Below are 26440 nucleotides of genomic sequence, written 5' to 3'. Positions count from 1 at the left end.
GGGCCGTTTCAAAAACCTAAAGCAAACAACAGAAGGCGACATCGCTGGGCGGGGGGAGGGGCGGGGGCAAGGGTACCAGGCCGGCGCGGGCCGGGCCGAACCGTACAGAACCGAACGCAGTGGGGTGGAGAAACCGAAATGCCAGTAGGCCACGGGACAGGGGCGTTCGGGTCTGTCGCGCTCACTTGCGGCCCTTCGGCACCTTGGGGACGCTGGGCTTGGCCGCCTTCTTCACCTTCTTGGCCCCGGCGGCCGCCGCCTTCTTGGCCGCGCCGCCCTTGCCCTTCTTGTGCGCGCGACTCTCGGGCTTCGCCGCCCTGGCCGGCTTCCTGTCCGCGCGTCCGCCGGCCGCCGCCTTCCCGGCCCTGTGCGCGCCGGGCGCGGGGCTGGCGGCGGCCGCGGGGACCCCGCGTCGCTCCGAGCCGCCCTCCAGCTTCTTGCGGTTCAGCTTGAACGAGCCGTTGGCGCCGGTGCCCTTCACCTGCAGCAGCGTGTCGTTCTGCACCAGCGCCCGGATCGAGTACTTGAGGTAGGTGCGCCCGTTCTGCTGATCGAACCACGCCACCTTCTTGGCCTCCGCGTAGATCCGGGCCAGCGACGAGCCGCCGCGCTCGCCCAGCCTGCGGATCGTCTCCACCACCAGCTGGCTGTACTTGCCCGGTTGGTTCTTCTTCCTGCTCTTCCTCTTCCTGGAAGGGGACGGCGCCGCAGGGCCGCCCGCCTTGGCCGCCTTCCGGGCCGCCCCCTCGGCGCTCGTCGGCGGTAGGGCCTCCTCCAGCTCCACCGACATGGTGGCCAGCGGGTTGGTGGCGGGCGGCGCGCGGAAGCCGGGGGGCCGCGCCGGGAAGAGGAAGGCGAGGGGCCGAGGCGGCGCCGGGGGGCTGGAGGCGCGCGGCGGCTCCAGGCGGGAGCGGCCGCGGCCGGGCCTGGGGCCGGGCGGCAGGGCTGGGGTGGGGGCGGGGGTGCGGGCGAGGGTCCCGGCTGGGGCCGGGGCGAGGAGCGGGGTCCGAGCGCCGGAGACCTGGCGGAGAGCGCGCCGCGCCGCGCGGCACCGGAGCTCTGGGCGTGCGCGCTGCCTTCTGGAGAGGAGGGCGCCCTGCTCCGCTTTTATTTCTCCATGGCGGACCACGTTGAGAACAACAACAGCCTGGGCCGGGGCCAGCGCCAACTTGTGCTTCTTGGAGCACCTTCCGCGGCCGCTGGCTCCTTGGCCCGCGCCTCCCTGGCGCCGCCGCGGCCGCAGCCGTGCGCCCTGGACTGGGCTCGAGCTCCCGGTGCGGCCGAGAGGCGTCCCGCGTCCCGGACGGGCGCGGCGAGGGGGCACAGAGAGGCGCGCCCCTGGGCTGCGGGAGTGCGGAGCAGGGGGGCGTCCCGTTTGGGAGCGAATAGCGCGGGTCCCGGAAGAGGCACCAAGGCCCCGAGCCTTGGCGGCGGTAGCCGAGAGTGCGCCCCGAGCACTCGAGCCCCGCCGTGGCCCGGGACCCCCGGGCCTGCCCGCGGGACGAGCTTTAACTTGTCCGAACTAACACAGGGCGCGCCCTCATGCGGTCGGCCCCCGCAACGTCGAGAGTGCAAGGACGGCTGCGCGGGGGGCTCCCCCAAGACGAGTGGAGCGGTTGGGGGGCGCCGGCCCTCGGCTTGCGTGTCTGGGATCATGGGCCTGGGGACCTGGCACACAGAGCCTCTCCGGGGACATTGATGGCCGCTCCCTGATGCTCCAAGTACCCCCATTTTGTGATGCGTAAAGAGTCGCTTCTAATCCCCCTAAAGCCAAATGGAGGTTCCAGGGTGGGAGCGTTTGGGCGGGGACTTGCTCTTAGTTGCTGGCCCTGCTCCACACCCACCCCAAGGCGCCGGTGACGTGCTACCGGGGCTGCTGGCTCCAGTGCTGGGTGTGCAGAGGTGATAGGCCAAAGAAGCCTGCCCTGGGGGAAGCTGAGACCAAGGCATGATGCTCGGGGGGAAATGGTTTTCGGGTGGGGACCCTGAAGGTGGGAGTCTTTGCGGATAGGTCAGGAGTTTGAGCCAGGGAAGAGCTGAGAGTCCCAGCACAATAGCTACAAGGAGAGAAGGTAGATTGCGGCCCAAGACCCTGCAAAGGTCAAACACTCCCCGCAGAAAGAAGGGCCAATGAGTGGACCACCTGCTAAGGCCGGAGAAGAAAACCTTGAGGGTCCCGGTCCTCAGCCACAGTAATTAAAGTGAAGCAGAACTTCCTATCAGGAGTTCAAGTGCTATGGAGCCAAGGCCCTCAGAGCTGAAAGGGCCTTCCGGAGACTGCACAGCTTGACACAGACTCTTCGGGAAATGCAGTGTTTCCAGGCCAGGCATCATGAAAGGTGCCCCTGTTCCAAAGAGGCAGCAAGATGGAGGCAGACCTCGGTAACAGTGCCATTCCAGGCTGAGCCCAGGTTGGTGAATGTGGTAGCCTCATTGAGGGGTGGACCGGGGTGCAGAGATGAGGTGGATGGTGAGGGGAGGGGAGGCAGCCAGGTGACTGGCCAGGAGAGACCTGTGCTTGGGTCTTGAGAGTCAGGGGAGCAGAGGTGGATGACCCAGTTGAAATCGCATTTTGGCAGCCAGGCTATCACCCCTATGAATGTGGCCAGAGTAGGGAGGGCAGGTGGCTAGAAGAGTGGATCGGGTGAGGGGGGCAGAATGGTCTCTCAGTTCATCTGTGGGGCAGGAAAGGTTTAGTTAAAGGAGGGCAGTAGGGGAGGCTTCCAATGGAGACCAAGGAAGGAGGTGCCAGAAGTGAATATTCCGATGAAAGACATGGGCGCAAAGAACTGTCTCAGCGACACTAAACTTTACTTTTGGCCAGAAGGGTGCCAGCCTGCACGTGGGCAAAACCAGCACAAGAGGGTGGGCAATCTGTTCCCCCTTATATCCCCCTTATATCCCTAACAGAATAGCCTGCCTCTTGACCTGGGTTGGCCAAAAGTTCACACGCTTCTTGACTACCTGAAATTCTGTACCTACTTGGGGTTATCTTAAGTGAGCAGTTCTCACAGGTAGAGGGGGCTCACCAGAAATCCAGACAGAGAAGCTGCAAATACAGGCAGTTAAAATGGCGACATACACTTTGACAGAAAAGACTTTATTTCTCACAGAGAGAAGCCAGGTATGGCTGTGGCCTGGAAGCTGAAGAGGACAGAGTTTCAAGAACCAAGAACTGATTATTCACAGTCCACCCCTCACAAGGTGGACCCTGGCAGTGAAGCAGGTCCTGCAGAGCTGGGGAGACCTACCACGGGCTCCCAGCTTCCAGGGGTCACTCATTGCCCTGAGACGCTCCCAACTCTTGACACTCCACTTTATGAAACCTAAATGACAGGATTAAAACACACACGATTCAAGGAAAATGCAGCCCACATTTTAGGTTTCCCCCAAAACATCTGAAAATTTACTGGGGGGGGAGCACAAGAGGACAGGGCCTGAGTAACACCCTCCAGGGCGAGCAAGGCAGTGCAGGAGGTGGTTTGGGGGAGGTTCTTCTGGGGGAGGCCTGGCCATAACTGGAGTATGGAACACCAGTGGAGCAGGGGGTAGTGCTGGCAGGCATTGTGACCAGGTCACGGAGGACACAGAAGATGCAGCTCAGAGTTGACACCAACCTTGGTGGGCAAGTGGGCTTCAGGCTGCTGCCTGGCCTGTGAGTGGACCAGGGCTCAGGACAGCTGTAACTTGAGGCTCTCTGAGCTGGCAGGGACAAGTGGTCCCAGCTCACTGGTCTCATAGGATGGGGAGGAAAGACGCCTGGGGGAGGCAGTCAGAGGCTTTACCCAGATAGGCACACAGACTGGGGCCCTGCCAGCCTTCACACCCTCTCAAACCCCACTCCTATGGTGCCCCTCCCCAATGACCCCACAGGAAACCATGGTGAGGAAGGAAGGCCCTGAGTGGCCAACAAAAAATGACACAACAAAAAAGGGTGCATCTGAGTTCAAACCCCAGTCCCACCAAAAAAGAAAGGGGAGGGGGTCATTAGGCCAGGGCTTCACAGAGCCAGCACCCAAGTCGACGACACTTTTCTACCAGACACTGTAGAGGACAGCCCTGCACAGTTCAGTGGGGTGGGGACTCTGCTGCTGGCCTGAGGGCTCCAAAAACCATCCATAGGTTGACAACACTGCTTCTCACTCCAGGGAACCTGCTGTTCCCCCCAGACCCTAGTTCAGCCCTCTTTTTCCTCCCCCCCTCCCCCTCCCCCCTCCCTGATGTCTGCTGAAAGGCTCCAATGGCCATCATCAGACTTGGGTGAGACTCCACCTCAGCTCTTCCAGTCTTTGTCAGCCATGCTGGCCCTTTCGGCTCCTGCCTCAGGTCTTTTCTGGGCGGGTGGTGCTATGGCAGGCCTTCCCAGCCTGCTAAGACCCCTGCTTTATTTCCTTCATAGCACTTAGCACCGCTGGACACCGCTTTGTCTACTTATTCATGAACTGTGAACCTTGCTCTGTTGTGCTTCCTGGTGAAGCCCCAGCACTGGGCACTCCGTACTGGTGTGACCAAGGGTGCAGTTATCCGTCTGACCTGAGCACTGGGAGGCAGGAGCCCTTGGCCTCCCCACAAACCCTGTGAGACAGATACCCTACGCCTCCACTTCCCAGTCTCAGTTTCCCAATTTGGGCTGGGTGTGCGGCACTTAAGTGGCCCTTCTTGCCATGGCAGTCTGGTTCTTGTGGGCTTCTGAGCAGAGGAGGTAGATACAAGAGAAGCAAGGCTCCACGAGAAGAGAGGACTCCCAGCCTGGCTGAAGAGCTCCACACACCCAGGACACAGACTTGGGGACTGGAATCCCAAAGCCTTGGGTCTTCGTGCCCTGTGGGGTGCGTCTGTAAAGGGGATGCACAGGGCCACTCACCAGGCTGTGGGCTTTGTGCCCCTCCTTCCGGAAGAGAGGGGCCAACCTTCCTGTAGGTGTAAGGTAGGAGGGAGGATGAGGGGCCCAGGGGAAGGCTGCCTTCAACATGCAAGTGTGTAACTGTGCCCCGAGTGGGGACCTTGTCTAGAGCCCCCTGGGCTTGGGTGGCGTGTTCTGAGAGGTCAAGTGATCAAAGCAAGTGGAGGCTGAGCCTAAGATGCAAATGTGGGGGCCTTCCAGACCTGGGGGTCAGCAGAGGGGCTGAAGTGGGGCTCCAGATAGGGGTACTGTGCCCCAACAACAAATGAGCTGGGCCGTGCTCAGGACACAGCAGAAGGCTCTGATGTGTTGAGGGGGTGCTCCTGAAGAGAACCCCAGTGGTCCTTGGGGAAGGTTAGCACTGGAGAAGGACAGGGCAGGGCTCCACCCTGGGGACCGCTGAGTAAGTCTTCAGCCCAGGACTGTTGGTCCTGAAAGGCTGGGGGTTGGGGATTTGGGGATTCGAGTCTGTCACCCTCAACACGCACACATCACTGTTCCAGGAGGGAGGTGATGCCCCTGCCCTGTCATTTCCCCAGGAGCTGTGCAGGGCTGTGCAGAGACTGGAAGAGTGTGGGAATCAACTGGATTGGGTCTTTTTGTCAAAGAGCTAGCTCAGTTGGTACAATGACTCAGGGTCCTGGGTTTGACCCCGCCCGCCCAGTATCACAGCATGGAATGGCTGTCATTGTGTGGATTTAGTAATTTCCCCAGTTGTCTGTGTGCTCGGTGGCACGTTGCTTGACTGTAAAGTTTCTGCTTTTAAGCAGAGAATTGTCTGTCATCAATATCCTAAAACAAACTGCTAGTCTTAGGATAATCATTGTCCAGAGGAATCTCTGCTTCAAGGTCCCTTTGGCCCAAGGGTTAATTACATACTTGGTGCTGCCATTCCAGGTCAAAGTTATCAGGCCTCAGTTTCCCCAGAATCCTGGAATTCCTGCCTTATGGGTTACCGCTTTTTGTCTTTGGGTACACCAATCAAATTAAGTCTCATGTCTGTGCTCTCCAATCCTGTCTGCTTTTCCCCATGCCCTCCCCTAAACCTCGATGTTAGCCAGTTGTGAAGGCTGTGAACCCGAGCTCCCTCCTTAGAGCAAGGGGCAGCAATCCTGTGTCAGGATAAAAAGGCAGTCCTTCCGCCTGTGTGTGTGTGCTGGCTTGCCTGATTTAGGTCAAGACCCACACCCCCTTCTGCAGAAGTAAATTTTGCTTTGTCCATCAGCTTTTGAGCTGATTGTGATCATGGCAGATCATGGCAGCGCCACGTTACTTTAACAGGATGGACACGAGGGTCTCCTTCCTGTGTGTAGGTTGATTGGTGCCCGTTCCACTTGCAGGAGCTGCAGGGTTCATCACTTCCTGTTGGCCTCTGTGACCCCTCGGCCCCTTTCAAGTTGCTGCCATCACAACCCACCAGCCTCCTGCTCTCTGGAAAGGTCCGCCCTCAGACCAGGTCCCTCCCACTTGGCTCCTGACTTCCTCTCCTTCAGCCCCACCTCTTGCAGTGCCTCCGAAGCAGCTCCCATGCCTGCCTTTCCCCAGTCTCAGTAGACACTTCCTGGTCCTCCCCAGTGTCCCTGGCTCCATCCCTGCAGCTGGTGGGTGTGGAGGGAGGGGATGGCCCCTTCCAGTTAGGGAGCCCCCTAGGCCTCATTTCCTGTGCTAAGAAAGCTGCATCTTTTGTGCCCTTGGCTGGGAACAGTGAGGAGGGGAGAAGGCCCAGTGAGTAAAGGCTCCTAAGGGCAGCAGGGCAGGCAGACCCAGCCTGTCCACCTTTCCACCCAAGCCTTCTTGGGATTTCCTTTTGCAAGGGTCTCCTAGGCCCCAGGTGGCCCTGCTTGAGTCCCCCCCACAGGACCCTTCACTTGCCCTCCTCCCCTTGGAAGTGACGGTAGTCTGGTTTCACGTTTCTTCTCTGAAGCCTGGGCTCAGGCACTAAGCCGTAATACAAGAGACCATTTTCCAGGATCCACCTGGGCCGGCCCCTGCTCAGTTGGGGAGACCTTGGAAGGAGGTGAAGGTCAGGGCGGAGAGCAGTAATGGCACTGGAAGGTATGGTCAGTCCTCGCTCCACGGTGCAGACTTGAGGGGTTGGCTGGTGTCCAGAAGATGGCAAATTGTTTGCTGGCCGACTCCATTCAGACAGCCACTTCCTAGTGCTCTGCTTGGTTCCACATCGCTTTCAGGAGTGCCCTGTTTGTGCTTGTCATCCCTCCCCCAGGAACCCTGAAACAATTCCCTTCCTACATAGGGCCTGGCAGATAGTAGACCCTCAATAAATATTTGTTGAATGAATGTGATGGAATGCAAAGCCACGGGCCGACTTGGGCATCTCTGTGTGTCCCTCATTCCACCAGCCCTCCTGGTGACAATCAAGGGCTCCATTACTGGGTCCAGGTATTGGGCAGGGCTAGCATGGGGCTGTGCAGGTCACCTAGTTTGGGGGACTGGGGCCCATAAAGCTCACAGTACTTAAATAACGCAGTTACTGGCTCACCCAATCTGGAGGGGTCTTGAACCCCCTCCCGACTAGTCCAGGCCAGTTAGTAACCACTTCCTTGACACCCTGACATCAGACCCAGTCCTTTCATTGCCACTACAGACATTGGGTAGGAGGGTGGCCAGGTGCCTGAGCCACAGCCCTGCCTGTGTCCTGAGTGGACCCTTGCTTCCTAGGCCCCCACCTGCTCCAGTGCCGTCCTTCCTCCACTCAGAGGCTGCAGACCACCTTGCAGGAAGGTAGCCAGAGCATGCTGTCCTGCTCGGAACCCTCCAGGGTGCCCCCAGGCCGCCTCTTCGCTTGTCCCCCTCTGCTTCTGTCAGCACCCCACCCCTCCAGCCCCCAACTCCTTTGCCATTCCTTAGTCATCTTGATTCCTTTTTACCTATGCTCTTGCTAAATTACCTTTTACTTTCTGCTGATATCCAGTCCCCTGCCCTATCTCTTGCCACATCAAGTAATGGACACCTACAAATCCAGTCTAACTTGGACTTGCATTTGCAAAATCAAAGCTGTTCTCAAAAGATGTTTCTTTTGTTCCCCTTGGACCAGGGCATTCTTCTTGAAAAAGGCCCTCAGGAAATGGTCTAGAGCCATTGCCAGGGGTGCACTGCAGGGCTTAGAGGTCCCTTGTCCTTCTCCTGGTACCCATTTTACATGAAGCTGAGGTCCAGAGAAGAGGTGAGGCCTGGGCAGGGCTTTTGATCCTGTTCCAAGCCTAGTTCCCAGTCCAGTGGTCTTGTGTCCTTCCCCCATCTGCTGCAGTTAGCAAGAGGCCAGGGAAGGGGCACTGGACTGGCCACAGGACGGGAGAGGCCACAAGGTGGGGTGTGGCTCTTTCAGCCTACTCCTGGGCAAAGGTTCCACCAAGGGTCTGGGCACCCTCTCTCTGGAGGTAGCCCCAGGAACTGAGACTGTGGGAAGGGACAAGCGCTATTCTGATGACTGCAGAGCATTCTGGTCACCCCTTTTGCCCTTCCCACAGTCTCCTTGTAGAAGGTTGAGAAGGCCTTGGTGGCATCTTTTTTTTTTTTTTTTTTCTAAAGAAAGCAGTAAGGATTTTTAGTGCCAAAACAAGAGCTCATAACAGAGGACACAATTTTTTCTATTTTAGAGTCTATATGAGGTTAGTTCCTTGTAAACAAAATACTATCCAAAGCAAAACAAGCATTTGAGAGGGTTCAAGACAATGAACCTGTACACAGTGATGGAAAGGCAGTTTGCTTCTTTTCCTCAGTAAGATACGTATTGCATTCAGGTATGAGGCTCATTTTGGTGGAAAATGCTTTCATTATAGAAAAATAATTGAATTCTTCCACCTCCTCCAAAACGATTCAGGCCCTGACCTGGACAAACAAATCAAAATGAGGTAACAATGCACATGAACCTCAAGCCTGTAGTCCAACTAAACATCTTTACTCTAAAAACATTTAATACCCAGGGTCTAGGAGTGTAAGCCAGTGGGACGGCACTTGCAGGAGGCACCACTACTGCCAAAAAAAAGTTTCAAGTCCTTTTATCAATACCACATACTCTGTTTTCTCCCTCAGGAAGTTTTCAACCAAATTGGAGTTAAAACTAATTTCACTGTAAAGTGCAAAAGATGCCTGAGACTAGTGTTTGTTCTGTGACATATGAAAGCATCAGCCTGGTGCCGGTGGCTCATGCCTATAATCCTAACTAGGAGGCTGAGATATGGGAGGACCACGGTTTGAGGCCAGCCTGGATCCCATCTCCAAAATAACCAGAGCTGGGGGAAAAGGGTAGGGACAGGGGACAAGGGGGAGAAATGACCCAAACAATATGTGCACATGTGAATAAATGAATAAAAAAAATAACCAGAGCAAAATGGGCTGGAGGTGTAGCTCAAGAAGTAGAGCACCTGCTTTGCAAGAGCAAAGCCTTGAGTTCAAACAACAGTCCCAGCAAAAAAAAAAGTGGCCCAAGAGGATTTCAGCCTAGAGAGTGGGGTTCTTGCCAAGTCAGTTGGAACTGTGCCTAGATCTCAAATAGGTCTGTCCCCTCCACCCCCATCACAAGGGCCAGGGACGTCCAAACTAGTCGGTGGGCACTTGTGCCCGTGGTTTGTCAGTGCTCATGTTGATGGTGGTTAAAAGGCTTTGGAATACCATTATTTACCTAGTAAGCATAAGCAGGGACTAATGTTCTTGTCTACGTAATGAGGACCCCCGGTCATTGCTTTTTTTTGGTCTAACTTTGGCAGTACAACATGGTTTATTTCCACACAAGGACAACCTTTGCATTGATGTGGCTCAAAAATCACTTATGTCTCCAGCTCTAAGGTAGTTTAAGAGGCTTTTAAAAAAATATATACCGTTCCCATGTCGGAGCCAAGGTAAAAGGTGTGTGTGGAGGGGAACCCTCCATCCAGTGGGCTGGGCAGGGGTTTCTTCTCTTCTATCACCCGGACGTCCATCTTGGCAGCTTGAAGGCTGCTGGATCTGCAGCCTTTCAAGTGGCTTGGGCACGGGTCAGGTCCATGGGAGAGGACTTCTGGGCTCCTTTGTAGGTCTGGATGGCAAAACTTCCAGAACTGGATATTGTCTCCATCCAAATGGGTCTTAGGTTGCCGGATCTTCAGAGGCCGAGGGCATTCTTGAAGCTCCACTTAGAGTAAATCTACAGTCTCCCCCAGCCTGGAAGTCCCGGCGTGTCCTTGCCAGCCCCACTTTCCAGCCCAGGCCTGGGCCTGGTTCCCCTATTTGTGCCCACCCCAGATCAGCCCTCCCTAAACACCCCATCTGAAGTAGGGTCATCGCATTTCTTCCTTCAGGGTACTCGTCACTCCTTGGAGTGCTCGCATTTCCGTGCTACCTCTGTGTCCCCAGGCAGCCATGCTGTCCCTGCCCGTGCCTGGCGCACAGTGGACGCTTAGTAAACGTTTACTTTAGTAGGAGACGGCGAGGCCCCACGGGAGGACTGGGGCGAAAGGAAAAGATCCCCGGGAGACGTCGTCCCGACGTCGAGGCGACAGCAGTGACCTCCCCCAGCTCCCCGCCTTCCTCCTCACTGACCTCCGCCGACTGCGGACGACGACTGCTGGCAGCGGTTAGTCGTTGGGGGCTAGCCCCGCCCACAGGCGATGCCCCGCCCCCGTCTCCATGGAGACCGCTGGCTTCTCTCCCTGCGGGGGCCCCTCCGCTGCACAGTGCCTGGGTGTCCCGCGCGTCATTTAGGACCCGCGCAGCCACCCGGCCACCATGCTGGCCCTGGGACCCCTTCTGCGGTGGCCTGCACTGCAGTCTCGTGGTTATCTGTGTCCCCGGGGCGGGGCCGAAACCAGGCCTAGGAGGGTCCCCTAAGCTCCAGGGAAGGCCTTCCTGCTTTGGAGACTCACCCTCCAGCTAGCGGCCGTCACTGAAGCTCAGCAAGGTTCACCTACAAGGTTGAAAAAACACAACACCATCTGTGGTCCTCAGGTGGGGACACTGCCAAGGCTGCGAGACCTCCTGCTCAGATGTTTAAATGTCCAGAGTTCCAAATAGAGTTCCAAAGGGGTCGGTCAACCCGGAAGCGCGTCTTCAGGATGCCCAGGCAGAGTCAGACTGCCACCCCACTGAGGGCCACCTAGCAGAGGACAAAGGCCGTTCCTGGTGTGTCTCCCAGACGGGTGTGATGGCATCTGCTGGCTCCTCTGGACTACATATCCACAGCAGCCCTGGGACAAGTGTTTCCAGACGATCATAAAGCCATCTGGACACATTGACACAACTGTCACGCTGCACACCTCAAGGCCCTTCTTGTCTGTCAGAGGTCTGAGATGTTTTTTCACTTACATTTTTTTTGGTGAAGGGAAGGCTGTACTGGGGTTTGAACTCAGGGCCTCACATGCTAGGCAGGCACTCTGCCATTTAAGCCACTCCACCAGCCCTTTTTTGTGTTGTTTTTTTTTTTTTGAGGTGGGGTTTCTAGAACTATTTGCTGGGGCTGGGTTCCAACTGTGATCCTTTTGATCTTAGCTTCCAGAGTAACTAGAGTTACAGGCTTGAGCCACCACGCTGGTTTTGTCCCAAGTATGCAAAACATAAAAACAAGACACTCCTAAAACCAAAACAACAAACCCAAAAGCAAAGCAAATAAAAAAGCAATTATTTTTTGGTACTGGAGATGGAACCCAGGGCTTGGCACATCTATCATTTGAGCCATGTTCCAGTTATGAACCCCAAGCCCTTTATTGTTTTTTTTTCTGTTTTGTGCTACTGGGGTTTGAACTCGGGACCTCATGCTTGCTAGGTTGGTGCTCTACCACTGAGCCACTCTGCCAGCTCCCCTCCTGCCCCCTCCCCAGCCCTTTTGCTTGTGTTTTGTTTTTGAGCCTATGCTGGCCTACAATTAGCAATCCTCCTGCCACTGCCTCCTAGTAGCAGGGATTACAGGTGACATGCCCCACTGACAAAAGCACTTATTAAACTCTTCCGAGGGTCCACAAACTTTCAGGCCTACCTCACCAGGCAGATAATTCTCTGTGAGGGATGATGTGGGGAGGATATGGTGTGCCTGTGATGGAGCCACTGAGGCTCTCACTGCTCTGCCAAGCACAATGTTAGCCTCAGGCTGCAAGACATTTTGGAGAAAAGTGGGACTTGAGAGTTTTATAATGTGTAATCGTGTGTGTGTGTGTGTGTTTAAACATTGGTCTTAAGAACTCAGGTTAAAGAAAAACTGTGGAAATAAAACCCTTCCACAGGCCTGCCTAGATTGTCACACACAGCCCTGGAAACCTACTACTAAGCCTTGGGCCCCTGTGGCCTTATGTGCCAACTGGGGCCTGTCTCCATGCACAGTGCAGCACCCCAGGGCAGCACACGGAGGGTCTGGGGATAGTACAGCAACCTCAGTGACCATATTCACACACATGCACACATGCAAGGGACTCTCGTGAGAGACCGTTAGTCAGCATGAGGCTCTGGGTTAAAAAATAATAGTAACTTGGTTGTTGGGAGCCAACAGGTGTATAGAATAAGCTACGTGTTTGAGTTTGGCACAGCTCCAAACCGCAGAGGGGAGCAAGTATAGTTATGACCAGTAAAATTGCACCCTTGATTGGCACAGCCTCAGCTGAAGTGGGCAAGATGCAGTACAGCTGTTTTTCCTGAGATGTTTACGTTCAGAGAGAAGCTGTCACAAGTTCCTCCTGTTCCCAAGGATCACGGTGTCACGCCCCCTCCCTGGAGAATTGCCTCTCCACCTCGTGTTTCCATTGTATATAATAAACTCACTGGAGGTGGAGGGGCTGGTGTGTCTCCATCCTAGCACCCAGCCTACCTGGTCCCAGCTTTATGTTTGGTCTTCTGTCTGTTGTCTTTTCAAGCATTTCCCATCGTCCCCAGGGTTCTAGGACAAGCTCGTGCGGGACATAAGATCTGATGGCTCACGCCTATTATCCTACTTGAGAGGCTCAGATCAGGAGGATCAAGGTTTGAGGTCAGCCTAGGCACATAGTTCATGAGACCCCCATCTCCAAAATGAGAGCAAATTGGATTGGAGTTGTGGTTCAAGTAATAGAACACCTGCTTTGTAAGTGCAAAGCTCAGAGTACAATCTTCAGTCCCACAACAAAAAACAAAACAAAAAAAAGAAAAACCACTAACAAGACAGGATTCCTTTCCTACACAGGAGCACAAAGGAGGAATACAGACCACCTTCTGTGTTCTGTGCCCACTAATATCTCTCTTGTCCAACCTGTTGTCTCACAGGGCCAAGGATTTGGGGATGTGGAACCCCTGGCTAGACTCTGCTGTGCACTCACATTGGCCAGGTGAGACAAACACGCAGAAGGTAGGGCCTGGACATCAAGATTTGTGAGTTTTGTTTTTTTTCTTAAAAATATGGCAGTACTGGGGGCTTGAACTCAGGGCCTCATGCTTGCTAGGCAGGCACTCTTACCAGTTGAACCACTCCAGCAGCTCAGGGCTGTTGAATTTTGTCAAATGCTTTCTGTATCACATGGTTATTGTGTTTTCTTTTTCTACTGATGCCATGTTGCTTAAACCATCCTTGTTTTCTAGGAATAAATCTCACTTGGTCATGGCATGTGAACTTGCTTCAGAAGCTTTCTTCTTCTAGGAGAAGTAGCGACAGAATCAGTGACCAGAACAGGGTTCTGGGACTTTCCACATGAAGTTGCTATCACATGACTGGAGGTTTTTATTCCATGGCAGGGAAGATGGTACTGTTTTCCCATCCTTCACACTCCCCACAGGCCTCCTGGGGTACAGAGGCGACCAGAGAACACCAGCACTTTTTCAAAATGCAAGTCTACCCTGCTTCTGAAGGCAGAAATCACTGTACAGGGTTGGGGGTGTGGCTCGAGTGGAAGAGCGCTGGTCTAGCAAGTCCAAGGCCCTTGAGTGCAAAGAGTGGGGGGAGCCACAGATTCAGATGGAACTCTAACTACTGAACCCACCACCTCAGCTCAGCAGTGATTCTTCCTTCCAAAGTCAGGGCCTCATGTTGATGTGTTGTAGCACTGAACCACACTCAACCCAAGCAAGGGATGCTTTTATGGCCATTACCCTTTCTCTTCCTGGTCTACAATAGGGAGTAAAAATTCGCCAATGATCCACAACTAGGCTCTAACAAGGTAAAATTCCAGGACTGGTTTCTGAGAACTCCAGCAAAAATACATATACTGAGGGGCTGAAGGTATAGCCAGTAGCACAGCTTGGCATATGAGAGGCTAGCAGGAGACACACACCCCTAGCCCCGTGATGTGCACTGAGGCTGGACTTCTGTTAAGAAGAGGAGGGGGCCCAGGAAGGGCCATGGACAAGGCATACCAGGCTCTTGAGATACCCTCCAAACTTCCATATCTTCCAAATGGCCAGGAAACCCGGCAGTCACAGAGAAACTTGTGAGTGGTGGCCACTCACAAGGCAGGTCTCCAGAAGCAAGCCCACTCCACTCACTTGTCACTATCAATCACTGAAACCAGTCAGTTTATCTCGTTTTTGCAGGGCTGGGATGGAATCTAGGGCCACCCCCGTGCTAGGCAAGTGCTGAACTTCTGAGCCACACTGGCAGCACAACCCCCACCCCCGGCCCCGCCGCCCCGAGGTGGTTAATGAAGTCAGAGCTCAATTACTCATTACTGAGAAATTCAGGAAAGCAATCATTATGTTTTCTTCAAATTTTTAAAAAGAGGCTAGAAAAGTGGATTTGGAGTGTGAACTTCCAATGAAACAATACTGGTTGGAGGACTGGCTCAAGTGGTAGTTTCTAGCAATCTCAATCCCCAATAGAAAAGACAAAACATGTCAGTTGGAAAGTGGGTCAAGCAAAATATGTACAGGGTTGCAACTTGGTGGCGGCGAGGGCTGGAGCACACATTGGAGATGCCTTTATTATTTCTCCTAAGGGCCAAACTTCTGTGTTTTAGGAACTAGCAATGGGCCTTACACATTATATAGCCACCCCACTGCTAGGATTACATGTGTACAAGTACACCCTGCTCAAAGAAAGTATTTTTATCAGTTCAACTCTTGTTACACATCAGCATGACCTGGAAAGGTCTGTGTTTCGTTTGTTTTGACACAGGGACTGGCTGTGTTGTCCAGGCTGGCCCCAATGCCCAGGTTCAAGTAATCCTGCCTCAGTCTCCCGAGTAGCTGAATGCAGGGTACACACCACTGTGACTGCTGCTGGAATGCTCTTTCACACATGAAGCATGGGCCAAGAGGAGGCAGGAAGAAATCAAGTACTGGGAGTCTGAGAAGCACAGGAGATGTTAGGGGTTAAGTTAGTGGGCATGTTGGCACAACCTAGAGGAACCAACTGCTGAACTATTTTTATAAAAATGCTTCCAGGTGGCTCCTCTTTTAGAACGATCTTCTTCCTTTTTTTGGTAGTACTGGAGTTTGAACTCAGGGCCTCATGCTTGCTAGGCAGGAGCTTTACCACTGGAGGCCCACCTTAAGCCCCATCATGTCTTATATGTCAGGATACAGGTCCTTGGGGACCCAATCTTCCTCTTTTGTGAAAAGTGCAGTGCTATGTGACACCTTTTAGCAACTAAGCCAGTTCGTTCTCTTCTGTCTCTCTCACACACACACGGGGTTACACTTGTGTACACACACACACACAGGGTCACACTTGTGTACACACACGGGGTTACACTTGTGTACACACACACACAGGGTCACACTTGTGTACACACATACACAGGGTTACACTTGTGTACACACACGGGGTTACACTTGCACAGTACACACACACGGGGTTACACTTACACACACACAGGGTTACACTTGCACACACACACAAGGGGTTACACTTGCACACACACACGGGGTCACACTTGTGTACACACATACATGGGGTTACACTTGTGTACACACACGCACACACACGGGGTTACACTTGCACACACGCACACACACGGGGTTACACTTGTAGACACACACACACACACACGGGGTCACACTTGTGGCAAGACATGGCCAGGAGTGGCCAGCCATTGTGGTACAACTACAGAGGGACGATGCTTTCTCTGTTCAGGAGCCGACTCTCCAATACGGAGATTACAAAGAAAGACAACACCAGGGCAGGTACTAAAGGGCTGCTTTGAAGGGCTCAGTGACAAGAGGCACTTCTGCCTGATGAGCACTGGCTGTGACCAGCTACCGTCTGTCTCCAGAGTGTCAACAGTTTACAGGAAGGAGAAAAGACAGGGCAGAGGCAGCTATTCTTTGTTCTTGTTAAGTTTTATTGGCATCACGTTCATCTCTTTACAGAAGAACTCGGCCCACACCCTAGAACATAGACCTCTGGACAAAGGGAAGTGCTCCATCAAGCAAGCCAGGATGCAGGGCAGGTCCTAGGGAGGGAGCAGGGCTGCCAGGGCTCAACTGAAGAGACAGGTGACTAGTGCTGGGCCACACGGGGAGGGGAGAAGGAAAAGGTCTGCTAACCTAGGACACCACAACCCTGAAAGGAGCGCCTTCTAGAACAAAGGTAGAGTCACTAGGACAGGTCTGCTAGGGCTCTCCTTTCCTCGGAGAGTAGGGTGCTGATCTAACTAGGGTGCTGATCAAACGGGAGTTCTGAAGTGTGGAGAAGGGAAAAAAAGGGGGGGGGGAGAATTTTAATTTCTGAAATAACAGCCATTATCCATTGCACACACCACTGTATTATGCAAATCAACCTTTTGGAAAATTTAGACACAGAAAGGAACTGTCTAGTTCAGTTCTCCCTCTGGAGAGATGAAAAGCTTTTTGGCTCTTAAGTCTTTGATAAAAGGCGTACGTAATTCTTGTGTCTGCTGTACACAATACTGCCGCCAGCTGGATTTCCAAATTCTGCATCTCTTTACACTCTGCAATCCAGACAGGGTCCAACCCTCCGCCTTACACACCTGCGTTACAGGACTTAAACACATAATCCAAGAATTCCTCACACTAATTTATACATTTTTTAATTGGTTTCATATATTAACATGTACTATAAGATTCTTTTCTAAGAAGCATTACATAATAAATGGATACTGTAAAAAGATCTGATTAGTTAAAAGTAACAAGCATTAACAGATACATACAAAACTCAGCCTGACCAGACTGGGTGTGAGCCTGTAATGAAGCATGGGCACCAGCCTTCCCAAGGGGACCTTTGGGGGAGGAAAAGAGGGGGACAGGACGGGAACCACAAGACCATTAAAAAATCAGATAACTAATTAGACAGATTAACTGTAAACAGTTCTCTCTCTCCAGTGGACAAAAACAATAAGCTTCCAATGCTGATTGCACACCAGAGCGGGGTCTACAGCACCCGTCCTGTTGCCACACATAGGGTGGGTGGCTGACTCCAGGAGCCCTTGCAGGCATGGGCTGGAGTTTGTCTGCTTGTGTTGTGTATATGTGGGGACCGTGTTTGGTGGGACTTCTTTTGGCAGCTGGATGTGAGAGATCACTTTCTGTTTTGTTTAGAAGAGGAGGGGCTTGTGTTTGAAGGCCTACGTGTGTTCTTGGTTTGTGAAGGACTCTGTGCTCTGCACTCACTGCCCCTTCAGCAACTGCAGCTCTCTGCTGAGGCCTTGGCCCGGTCGTTTTTGTCCAGTTTGATGGGTTCAGGGAATTCATTGTACAGCTCCACCTCTGTCTCCTGGACAGCAAGAAAGAGAAAGGTTGGTGATTCAGGAATAGGGACATTGCAGTTCTCAGCTTGGGCCCTTTCTGCCCTAGAGTGGCACACCTCTGCCCAGACACAGCAGGGAGTAGAGACAGAGCCTAACCGTCCTGGAAGGACATGTAGAAGTAGACATGCTTTGTGAGGACGGAGTCAGGTGGCTCAAAGACCACATCCAGCTGACAGATGCTTTCTGTATGGCTTATAAAGTTGCCAGTACTTAGTGACTTACCATGATCTGGATTCCTGCAACCCTTGGCCAGAGTTCCCATAGGTGAGGGGCTGGAGCCATGCTTGATACCATCTGGGTCCCAGAGTACCCCTATATCCCCACCTCCCACTCTTAGCACTTACAAAGCTGAGCTACACCTCCAGTCCATTTTGCTCTGGTTATTTTGGAGATAGAGGTCTCACGAACTATTTGCCCCGGATGCCTCAAAGTACAATTCTCCCAATCTCAACCTCTCAAGTTGTTAAGATTATAGGCATGAGCTACTAGCACCCAGCCTCCCACTCATTTTTCTGGGCTGATAGTGCACAGTGTACTTTCCTTTTCTCCCCAAGGTCTGATAGAGGTTTGCCTCTCAAACGCTGCAGGTTCAGGAGCAGAGGAGACCTGCAGGTGATTTCACTCCCCATATGATGAGACCAGAGTGGGGACCTGATACTGAAGGAACCTGTTTCCAGTGAGAAGCAGGGCTGCAAGTTTGGGTGCAGGAAATACTGTGTAACACCATCACAGAGTACCTGTGTGCCAGCCACCACTCTCAGCTCTGAAGATACTATAGGGTCTGTTTCTATTCATCCAGAGTTCTCTAGGGCAGGGATACAGCAAGTAGTAGACCAGCTTGCCTAGCATGGGTTTCCATCTTCAGAACCACAAAAAAAGTTCTTTAGAAAGTACTGAATAGCTATAAAAGTAGAAAGCACCTGGAAATACATATTTAAGAAAAAAAATAAAAGCTTTACTGGGGTGTAACTTACGTATCATACAGTGCACAATAGTGGTTGTAGTGTATTTACTGTCCTCTTCAATCACCCCAAAAAGCAATCCTGTGCTCATTAGCAGCCACCCCACACCCAGGCTGCTGTCTCAATGGTTTTTTTTCTTTTGGCAGTGCTGGGGATCGAAGCCAGAGCCTCAGACATGCTAAGCAAGCACTGTGCCACTGAGCTGCACTCCAGCCCCACACACTTCTGGGGTCTTCTGCGACTGGCCTCCCCTCACTTGGCCTCCACGCAGCATCATCATCAGTGCTTCATCCTTCTTATGGTGGAAGGACATCTAGCACATGACAAACCACTTTTGTTTATTCACTCATCAGTTGGTGGGATATTTGAGGTGATTCTACTTTTTGCCTATTATAGATAGCAACATTTTGTATTTCCCACTAGTGCCTAGGAATACATTTAACATAAAAGGCAAAGGGTTCGAGAAATTACCTTACTGAACGATATAAAGTGAAACCTAAAATAATAGCTCCTGTGGGCAGAATGGTGGTGCCCCCTCTCCCCACCCCCCAACTTGGTGTGCTGATGACCCAACCCCAGTGTGCTTTGTTTAGAATAATAAAGGTTAAACTAGGTTATCTGAGTAAGGTTTGGTCCCACAGGGTTAGTGCTCTTCTTGAGAGGGGACACCCAAAGGGCCTGCTGGCCTTTGCCCTCTCAAGGGCAGTCCCTGTGAGAATACAGAAGTCAGGAAGAGAGACAGCCCTCACCAGATATCCAGTTTGCCAGCACCATAATCCTGGTCTCCAGAACTGTAGGAAAGTAAGATGTCTGCTCTTTATACCACCATCTGTGGTACTATCTTATGGCAGCCCAAGACTAATGCAATCCAACAAAAATCTCACCAGAATGGGCTGGGATGGAGCCCATCAGTGGTAGGGAGCCTGCCTAGCATGCCTGAGATGGTAAGTTTGATCCCAGCACCAAAACAGAAAAAAATTTCAGCAGGATTTTACTTGGGGGAGGGGGTGTCAAGGGAGGAAAAGGCAGAAATGCAACAAAATTAACACAGGTCATGGTTCAGCTCAACAGGGTGGAGGAAAAGATTTATTTCACAATACTTACTAATATTGGAAAAACTGGCTAGTTCTCTGAAATAAAAAGGCGTATTCCTATTCCTTGCCACAACTCAAAGCAAATTCCAGCTGGATTACAGAATAACACATTCATATTTTTTAAGTCAGACTTCCAGTATGTAGCCTAAGCTGTCCTCAAATTCACAATCCTCTTGCCTCAACCTCCCCATTGCTGGGGTTAGAGGTGTGCACCACGATGCCTGGCTAAGATTACTTATTTTATTTTTGATGGGACTGGGTTTGAACTCAGGGTTTCACAATTGCAAAGCAGGTACTTTACTACTTGACCATACCTCTAGTCCATTTTGCTTTGGCAATTCTGGAGATGGGGTCTCGTGAACTATTTGCCCAAGCTGACTCAAAGTGCAATCCTCCTGATTTCAGCCTCCCAAGAACCTGGGATTACATACAGCATGAGCCACTGGGGCCTGGCAGATGACTTACTTTCTATGGCTGAAAGATGTAAAAATCAGCAGAGGGGCTGAAGGTGTGACTCAAGCAGAGCACCTGTCTAGCAAGTGCAAATCCAAGTTCAGACCCTGGTACTGCAAGAAAAAAAAAAGCCACCAGACTTTGAAAAGTCCCCTGGAAGGAAGGTGAAGTTAATTTTAATTCAATCAGAGCTGATGAGAACTTCTACAGGCCCTCCCAAGTGCTATGTGGTGGCCATCACCCAGGGGGACCCAGTAGCCAACCCAGGGAGAGAAGCTCAGAGGACAATAGCCCCAAAAGCAGCAACTGATGCCCAGAGCCTGCCACAGTATCAGTTACAGATGACGCTCATCTCTTGCTGGTAGAAAGGCAGGAGAAAGAAAACCCACATTGCTAAGATGGAGCTGGTGGCTAGCTCTCCGGAGAAAGCGACCTGGCATCATCTCTTAGTGATGAAACACATCCTGCACTTGAACCAGCTTAGTTCAAATCACCGAGTACTGCAAGGCTGTAGGAACAGTTAGGGTAAGGGAGAAACTGACAGCAATGCTGGTCAACAAAGGATAGGTGGAAAAAACTTCCCTACAAGTGTTTTTGTGCAGGAGGGTCCCAGGTTTGCATGGAAGTCAACCTGTAGACTGTTTCCTGGAGGGTCTCTCCTGGTGTTTGAGTGCCCAACCCTCGTTGGGCAGGCCTGTCCCTTTCATCACACAGCACTTTGTGCAGCTACTTCATGCCAAGATTCTGTTGGAACAACCTGTCCCAAATATCTCCCACCCACATAGCCAGATGTCCTGTCCAGCTGAGAACCAATGCTATCAACAGCAGAACCTGCCTTGTCCTTTATAGCCACCACCTGGCTCCTAAGTGTTCTCTGCAGCCCCACACCTACTGTATCACATGTGACTACCTCATGACCTGCCTTAATGTATTGTTGCACACAGAGCTCACATCACAGGAGTTTTCCTGCATTTTACTTCTTGTCTGTATTCCTTAGGTATCCCAGGGAAAAGGGGCTTCCTGGTCTATGAGTCGAGTGCGTCCACCTCATGTAATCACTGCCACTCCCTGAAAAGCAGGTGAAGGACAGAAGTGCAGGTGTGACTTTAAAAACAAGATCTAAGCGGGCACCAGTGGCTCATGTCTGTAATCCTAGGTACTTGAAAGGCAGAGATCAGGAGGATCACAGTTCCAGGCCAGCCCGAGGAAACAGTTCATGAAACCCTATCTTAAAAACACCCAACACAAAAAAGGGCTGGCAGAGTGGCTCAAGTGGTAGACTGCCTGCCTAGCAAGCATGAGACCCTGAGTTTAAACCCCAGTACTGCCAAAAAAAAAGTTAAACAAATAAAAACAAGATCTAGGTGGGCACTGGTGTCTCACACCTGTAATACTAGCTACTCTGGATGCTGAGATCAGGAGGATTGAGGATCAAGGTTCAAGGCTAGCCCGGGCAAATGGTTTCTGAAAACCCACCTCCAAAATAACCAAAGCAAAATGGACTGGGGGTGTGGATCAAGATTAAAGCCCTAAGTTCAAATCCCAGTCGCACCACCAACAAAACAAGATCTAACAAGTGATAGCAGGGCTGGCTGGTGTTTAAACAGAAGCAGCAATCTGGTCAGGGGCCTCCTGGCATCAGATGACTCTGATGTCATCAGATCCACAAGAGTGGATCTCCTGGGACTTAGGTGGAACACACCATTGCCTTCCCAGATAAGCACATATGATCAAAGACAAATACCAGGCAGGGCTTGATCAGTGCCAGACCATCAGTAGAGGGTGCCAGACAGCTGCAGAGCCTGAAGACTTACCTGCTTAAGGGCATTCCTTGCAATTGTCTGGAAGGCCTGCTCAACATTGATGGCCTCCTTGGCACTGGTCTCAAAGTAGGGAATGTTGTTTTTGCTGTAGCACCAGGCCTGTGCCCTCTTTGTAGCCACCTGCAAGGGGAAAAGCAGGGCATATGTGCACTCCTAACATATGCAGCAGGCACTGAATCAGTCCTCCCAGGAAGGGTCACATCCCTGTTCTGCAGTACACAGGTGAGAAAACAGCTGGAGTGAGGATGTGGGGCAGACCTGCCAAGTCACTATGCTGGCTCTTATCAGCACAGCTGGGATCCAAATCCAAACTCAAAGCCATTTGTGAAGGAACAAGAGCAGTGGAGTAGGAAGGGAACTGTCTCTCCTGAGTCCCCAGCAGCTTGGTGTTGTGTTGCAATGCTTTCTCCTGCACCTGGGTCACACACACTTGTGGCAGGATTCCATAACTCTTGTGCCTCACACATTCTCATTCCTTCCCCCTCCCCACCCACTTCAGCCAAGAGACAAGCATTAAGTCTTAGGAAGGGGCAAAGAGGAAGATGGTCAGAAATAAACAGGTATAATTAATGAAAGAATATGTTTCCAGCAGAAATGTCTGAAAACACAACAGAGCGATTCTATTCAAAGCCCGTAGCAATCTGCATACATGGAGACCCATGCTGGCCTCTGAGAATGACAAAACCTAACTCCCTCCCCTTCAGAATGCAGAAAGGGAATTTAGGCTCAGGGAGCAATGGCTGGCTGGGGGCACCTTGGGGACTTAAAACCAAGCCAGCTGACCCAGATTCTCAAAAGGTGGCTGGGCTGAGGGGGGCACCCCCCAGGATGATGAGCTCTCCCACCAGCACCTTCCCAAACCATCTAGGTCAAATAGAGAACCCTCCAAATCCAAAGGCATGGGAGGAGCAGGTGTCTGTGACAACTCCTGCCATCTTTTGCACTTACTTGTCTGTTTTCAAGGTCAATCTTGTTTCCCAATACAACAAAAGGGAAATTTTCAGGATCCCGGGGACTGGCCTGAATGAGAAACTCATCTCTCCAGCTATCAAGAGTTTTGAACGTGTTGGGGGCAGTCACGTCAAACACCAGAACGCAGCAGTCTGCACCTCTGTAGAAGGCCACACCAAGAGACTGGAACCGTTCCTGACCGGCTGTGTCCCAGATCTGCAAGAGAACATTTGCAACTTGGGGGATATAGGCAGAGCACCAGAGGAGAGAGAGAATTCGTATGAGTGAGTATGAATGCTCGGTATGACAGAAACAAGCCCAACTGTAGGCTACCTACAAAGACAAGTGACTTCAGGAAGATTTCAGCACCACAGTATGCAAAACAGCCGGCCCTGACAACTTACGAGAAAGTGTGCACATCTCTGAATGGGGGAAACTGAGTTCCTTATCTAGAACTTTAGAAATTTTTCCATTTTGTCCTAGGTAGCAATCACATGGGTAGGTATGTATGTAAAATCTAAGCTGTGGACTTACATACTCTGGGAAATTTATAGGGGTGTGGTTTTGGGGTTTTTTGTTTGTTTGTTTTTGAGACAGGGTTTCACCATGCAGCCTGGCTGGCCTGGAACTTAGGATCTTCCTGCCTCAGCCTTACCCGTGTGGGGATTACAAGATGTGCACCACCATGCCCAGCCTTTATAGGGGTAATGGAAATAAAAGGAGGTGATTACTCACTGAATTGGCATTTATAGGGGTGGTTCAAGTGGCAGAGAGCCTGCATAGCAAGCATGAGGCCCTGAGTTTAAAGTATTGCTACTCCCCCCAGCCCCCGCTCAATTGTACTTTTATATGTTTTTACATAAACAAAAGTTCAGTATGCTTTACTTCATTTATAACTTAATTAAAAAACAAAATCATCCCAAACTCCTGACAGAGCTGGAGAAAGATGAGAAGAGCACACACTAAAGCTAACAGCATGTTCTAGAGACCTGTGGCGACTTTCACCCCACAGTACATCCAAGGGTTCAAAAACCAAGGCTGGATCTCCTCATCACTGAGATCACTGGCAGCCATCCAGACTGAATGAGACATGTGACGATGACGTGAGGACAAGAGGAATCACAACAGGGAGGACACGGAGATAGACAGGATCTGCAGGGACAGTGCAGACCACAGGGGTCACTGTGGTGCTGTCTCTGTGCTTTTCTCATTTCCCAATGTTCCTCCTGTGTGCGTGGAAAAATGACCCTTTTCTCATAGAAGGGTACCAAGGTGGAACAAAATCAAGAACTGTGTCAGACACAGGGAAAGTAGAAACAGACCGTTATTTCTCTAAAGGGAAAGTAGAAAACAAAGTTTTAAAAACAGAACTCAAATCTAGGCTTGGACAAATTTTTAAAAATGACCATTAGGGAAGTAACAATATTATGCAAACATTTGGTAAAGATGCTTTTTGCAAAAGTAAAAACAAAAACAAAAAATAAAGGGGCCTCTGGTATTCTCCCATATGGAGCTCCTCAGGAGGCAAGTTTCTTTCCCGCAACCTGTCATGGCCTTTCTGGACTGAGCTGACACCTTGTGCCCACCTCCACGCCCTCCTGTGTCACTCATACTCTGCCCTGCAGGACACCGTGGCATGCTCTCCCACAACAGCTCATGTCATGGCCTTGCTATCTCAAAAAAACTCAGTTAAGCACCCATTCCTATTTTTAAAAAACACTACAGTCAATTTCCCATGATCAAAAGTAACCCAGCAATGAACATTCATATATGGAGCTCTTTCTGCATTTCAAACATCCTTATACAGAATCTCAGGACAAGTACTGCATGAGAACTCTGTTGCTCTCAGGTAGAACCAAATGGTTATTTGGAATTCAGATACACAGAATGAAGAAAAAAAAGAAAAGTTGGTGGCTGATGGACTGAATCAAGCAGTAGAGCACATGTCTAGCAAGCATAAGGCCTGAGTTCAAGCCCCAATACTGCAAAAAAAAAAAGAAAGAAAAGTTGGAAAATTAGGGGTTATTTCTACTAAGTTACCAACATTAAACTTCAATCCCATGTCTACTGTGATCTTTTTTTTTTTTTTTTTTTGTGGTGCTGGGGTGGGACCTAGTGTCTTACACATGCGAGGCAAGCACTCCACCACTGAGCTGCATGCAATCTAAATTAAATATTTTATTATATAAAATATTTTTGTTTTCTACATTCAATAGTACACCCATATTTATTCACCCACTAACTCTGATGTGACAAAACTTTCTCTTTGGGGTGTTGCTAGAGATGGTACTCAGAGTTTTAAGCATGCTAAGTGCACTGTTAACCATGAGCCACACTCCCAGCCCTGAGGTGGCAAATATAACACCTGCCATTGTAAAATCTTCACTGTGGCATTCCTTTCCTTCCTCCCCAGAAGTAAATGGCTCCTGAGGAAATGTTTTACCCAAATGGTATTTTCAAAGTTAAAGCTATATAGTATTCCAGGGTCTTCATACACTACAACTTATTCCCAGTTACCTGAGTTACTTGTAGCTTTTCACTAGCTCATATAAGGCTGCAGTGAACAATCTTCTTACCCTGTGCCCATGGCCTAGGCAGGACGGCCAGACTGCTGGTGAAGCCATGTCCACAGTGAAGAGCCAAACCACATCCATTCATCCATACTCTCCGCAAGGACAATGCTTTCCTACCTACACTCTAGACAAAATCTTTATTTATTTTTTTTCCTTTAGAGATGGGGTCTTGCTATGTAGCCAGGCTGGCTTTGAATTCTCATCCTCCTGCCACATTTTCCCAAGTGCTGGGATCATAGGTATGAGTCTCCATGCCTGGCCAAAACTTGGTTTTGCCAGCTTCTTAAATTTGGTGTTCACTGAAATCAGGCCACTGGGTCATAAAGGTTTCTCCTGTGAGTTTCCTCTTGAGGTCATTTGCTCATTTATCCACAAGCTGTGTCATTTGGGTGCTACTATGCTCCTGGCTTGGTGGCTTATTTTTATTATTTGGGAATCTTATTGCTCAGATGTTTAATTTCATGTGGTCTATTATCAATTCTCAATCTTTTACAATTTGTGTTTACTCTACTTTAAATGCCCAAGGTCAAAAATAGTCTGTACTTTCTATCTGAAAGCTTTCACTTGTGGTTTTCCACCTTGAAGTCCTGCAGCCTCTGGCTATCTGGCCCTCCAGACACAACTCTTTTCTCCCTGTCTGACAGCATTCTGGGCAAGGTGAGCTTTATGTCCACATCCTCCATCTGATGATTCATCTGTACCTCTGTACCAGTACCACTGCTTAAATTACTATAGCTTCCTAAGTTCCCTTTAAAGTTTTCACACAGTTGATTCTATCAATCTCTAATACTAACTGATTGCTAGCTTCTTCCTGAACAATATCAGGAACTTAAAAAAGCAAAAACACAGTAGTCACTCATCTCTCCTGCACATTAAAATAGATGCTTCCAATCTTGGTTTCCTTACATAGTTGGCCCTCCATCTCTGGGATCCGTACCTGAGGAGTGTAACCATGGCATTGATATGGATATAAAGACTTCTTTTTCCTTGTCATTTCATTATTTCCTAAACAATACAGCATAGCCATT

At 51.0% G+C, this 26440-nt stretch overlaps 3 protein-coding genes across 4 annotated transcripts in view; 1 reads left to right on the top strand and 2 right to left on the bottom strand.

The window, feature by feature from the left end:
• Positions 1 to 42: 42 nt before the first annotated feature.
• H1-10 (H1.10 linker histone) lies at positions 43 to 990 on the bottom strand. The gene has a single exon (XM_020179546.2). The coding sequence runs from the start codon at positions 788 to 790 to the stop codon at positions 182 to 184; it is 609 nt and encodes a 202-aa protein (XP_020035135.1). The 5' UTR covers positions 791 to 990; the 3' UTR covers positions 43 to 181.
• LOC109696475 (uncharacterized) lies at positions 789 to 17504 on the top strand. The gene is made up of 3 exons (XM_074042900.1): positions 789 to 854; positions 944 to 2411; positions 3114 to 17504. Exons 1-2 carry the CDS (start codon positions 789 to 791, stop codon positions 1697 to 1699), a joined length of 822 nt encoding a protein of 273 aa, XP_073899001.1. The 3' UTR covers positions 1700 to 2411; positions 3114 to 17504.
• Rab7a (RAB7A, member RAS oncogene family) overlaps positions 16111 to 26440 on the bottom strand; it is a 64951-nt gene continuing 54621 nt past the window's right edge. For both annotated transcript variants that reach the window (XM_020179549.2, XM_020179550.2), the window contains exons 4-6: positions 22837 to 23055; positions 21880 to 22008; positions 16111 to 17522 (exon numbers count right to left, since the gene is read on the bottom strand). In XM_020179549.2, coding sequence (XP_020035138.1) covers positions 17427 to 17522; positions 21880 to 22008; positions 22837 to 23055 — 444 coding nt within the window. In that variant the 3' untranslated portion in view covers positions 16111 to 17426. The remainder of the gene's footprint in view (positions 17523 to 21879; positions 22009 to 22836; positions 23056 to 26440) is intronic.

The sequence above is a fragment of the Castor canadensis genome, chromosome 10 (assembly GCF_047511655.1).
Source record: "Castor canadensis chromosome 10, mCasCan1.hap1v2, whole genome shotgun sequence".
NCBI lineage: Eukaryota > Metazoa > Chordata > Mammalia > Rodentia > Castoridae > Castor > Castor canadensis.
Note: the sequence above shows the minus strand (reverse complement) of the source record. Positions and strands in the feature narration are given on the sequence as shown.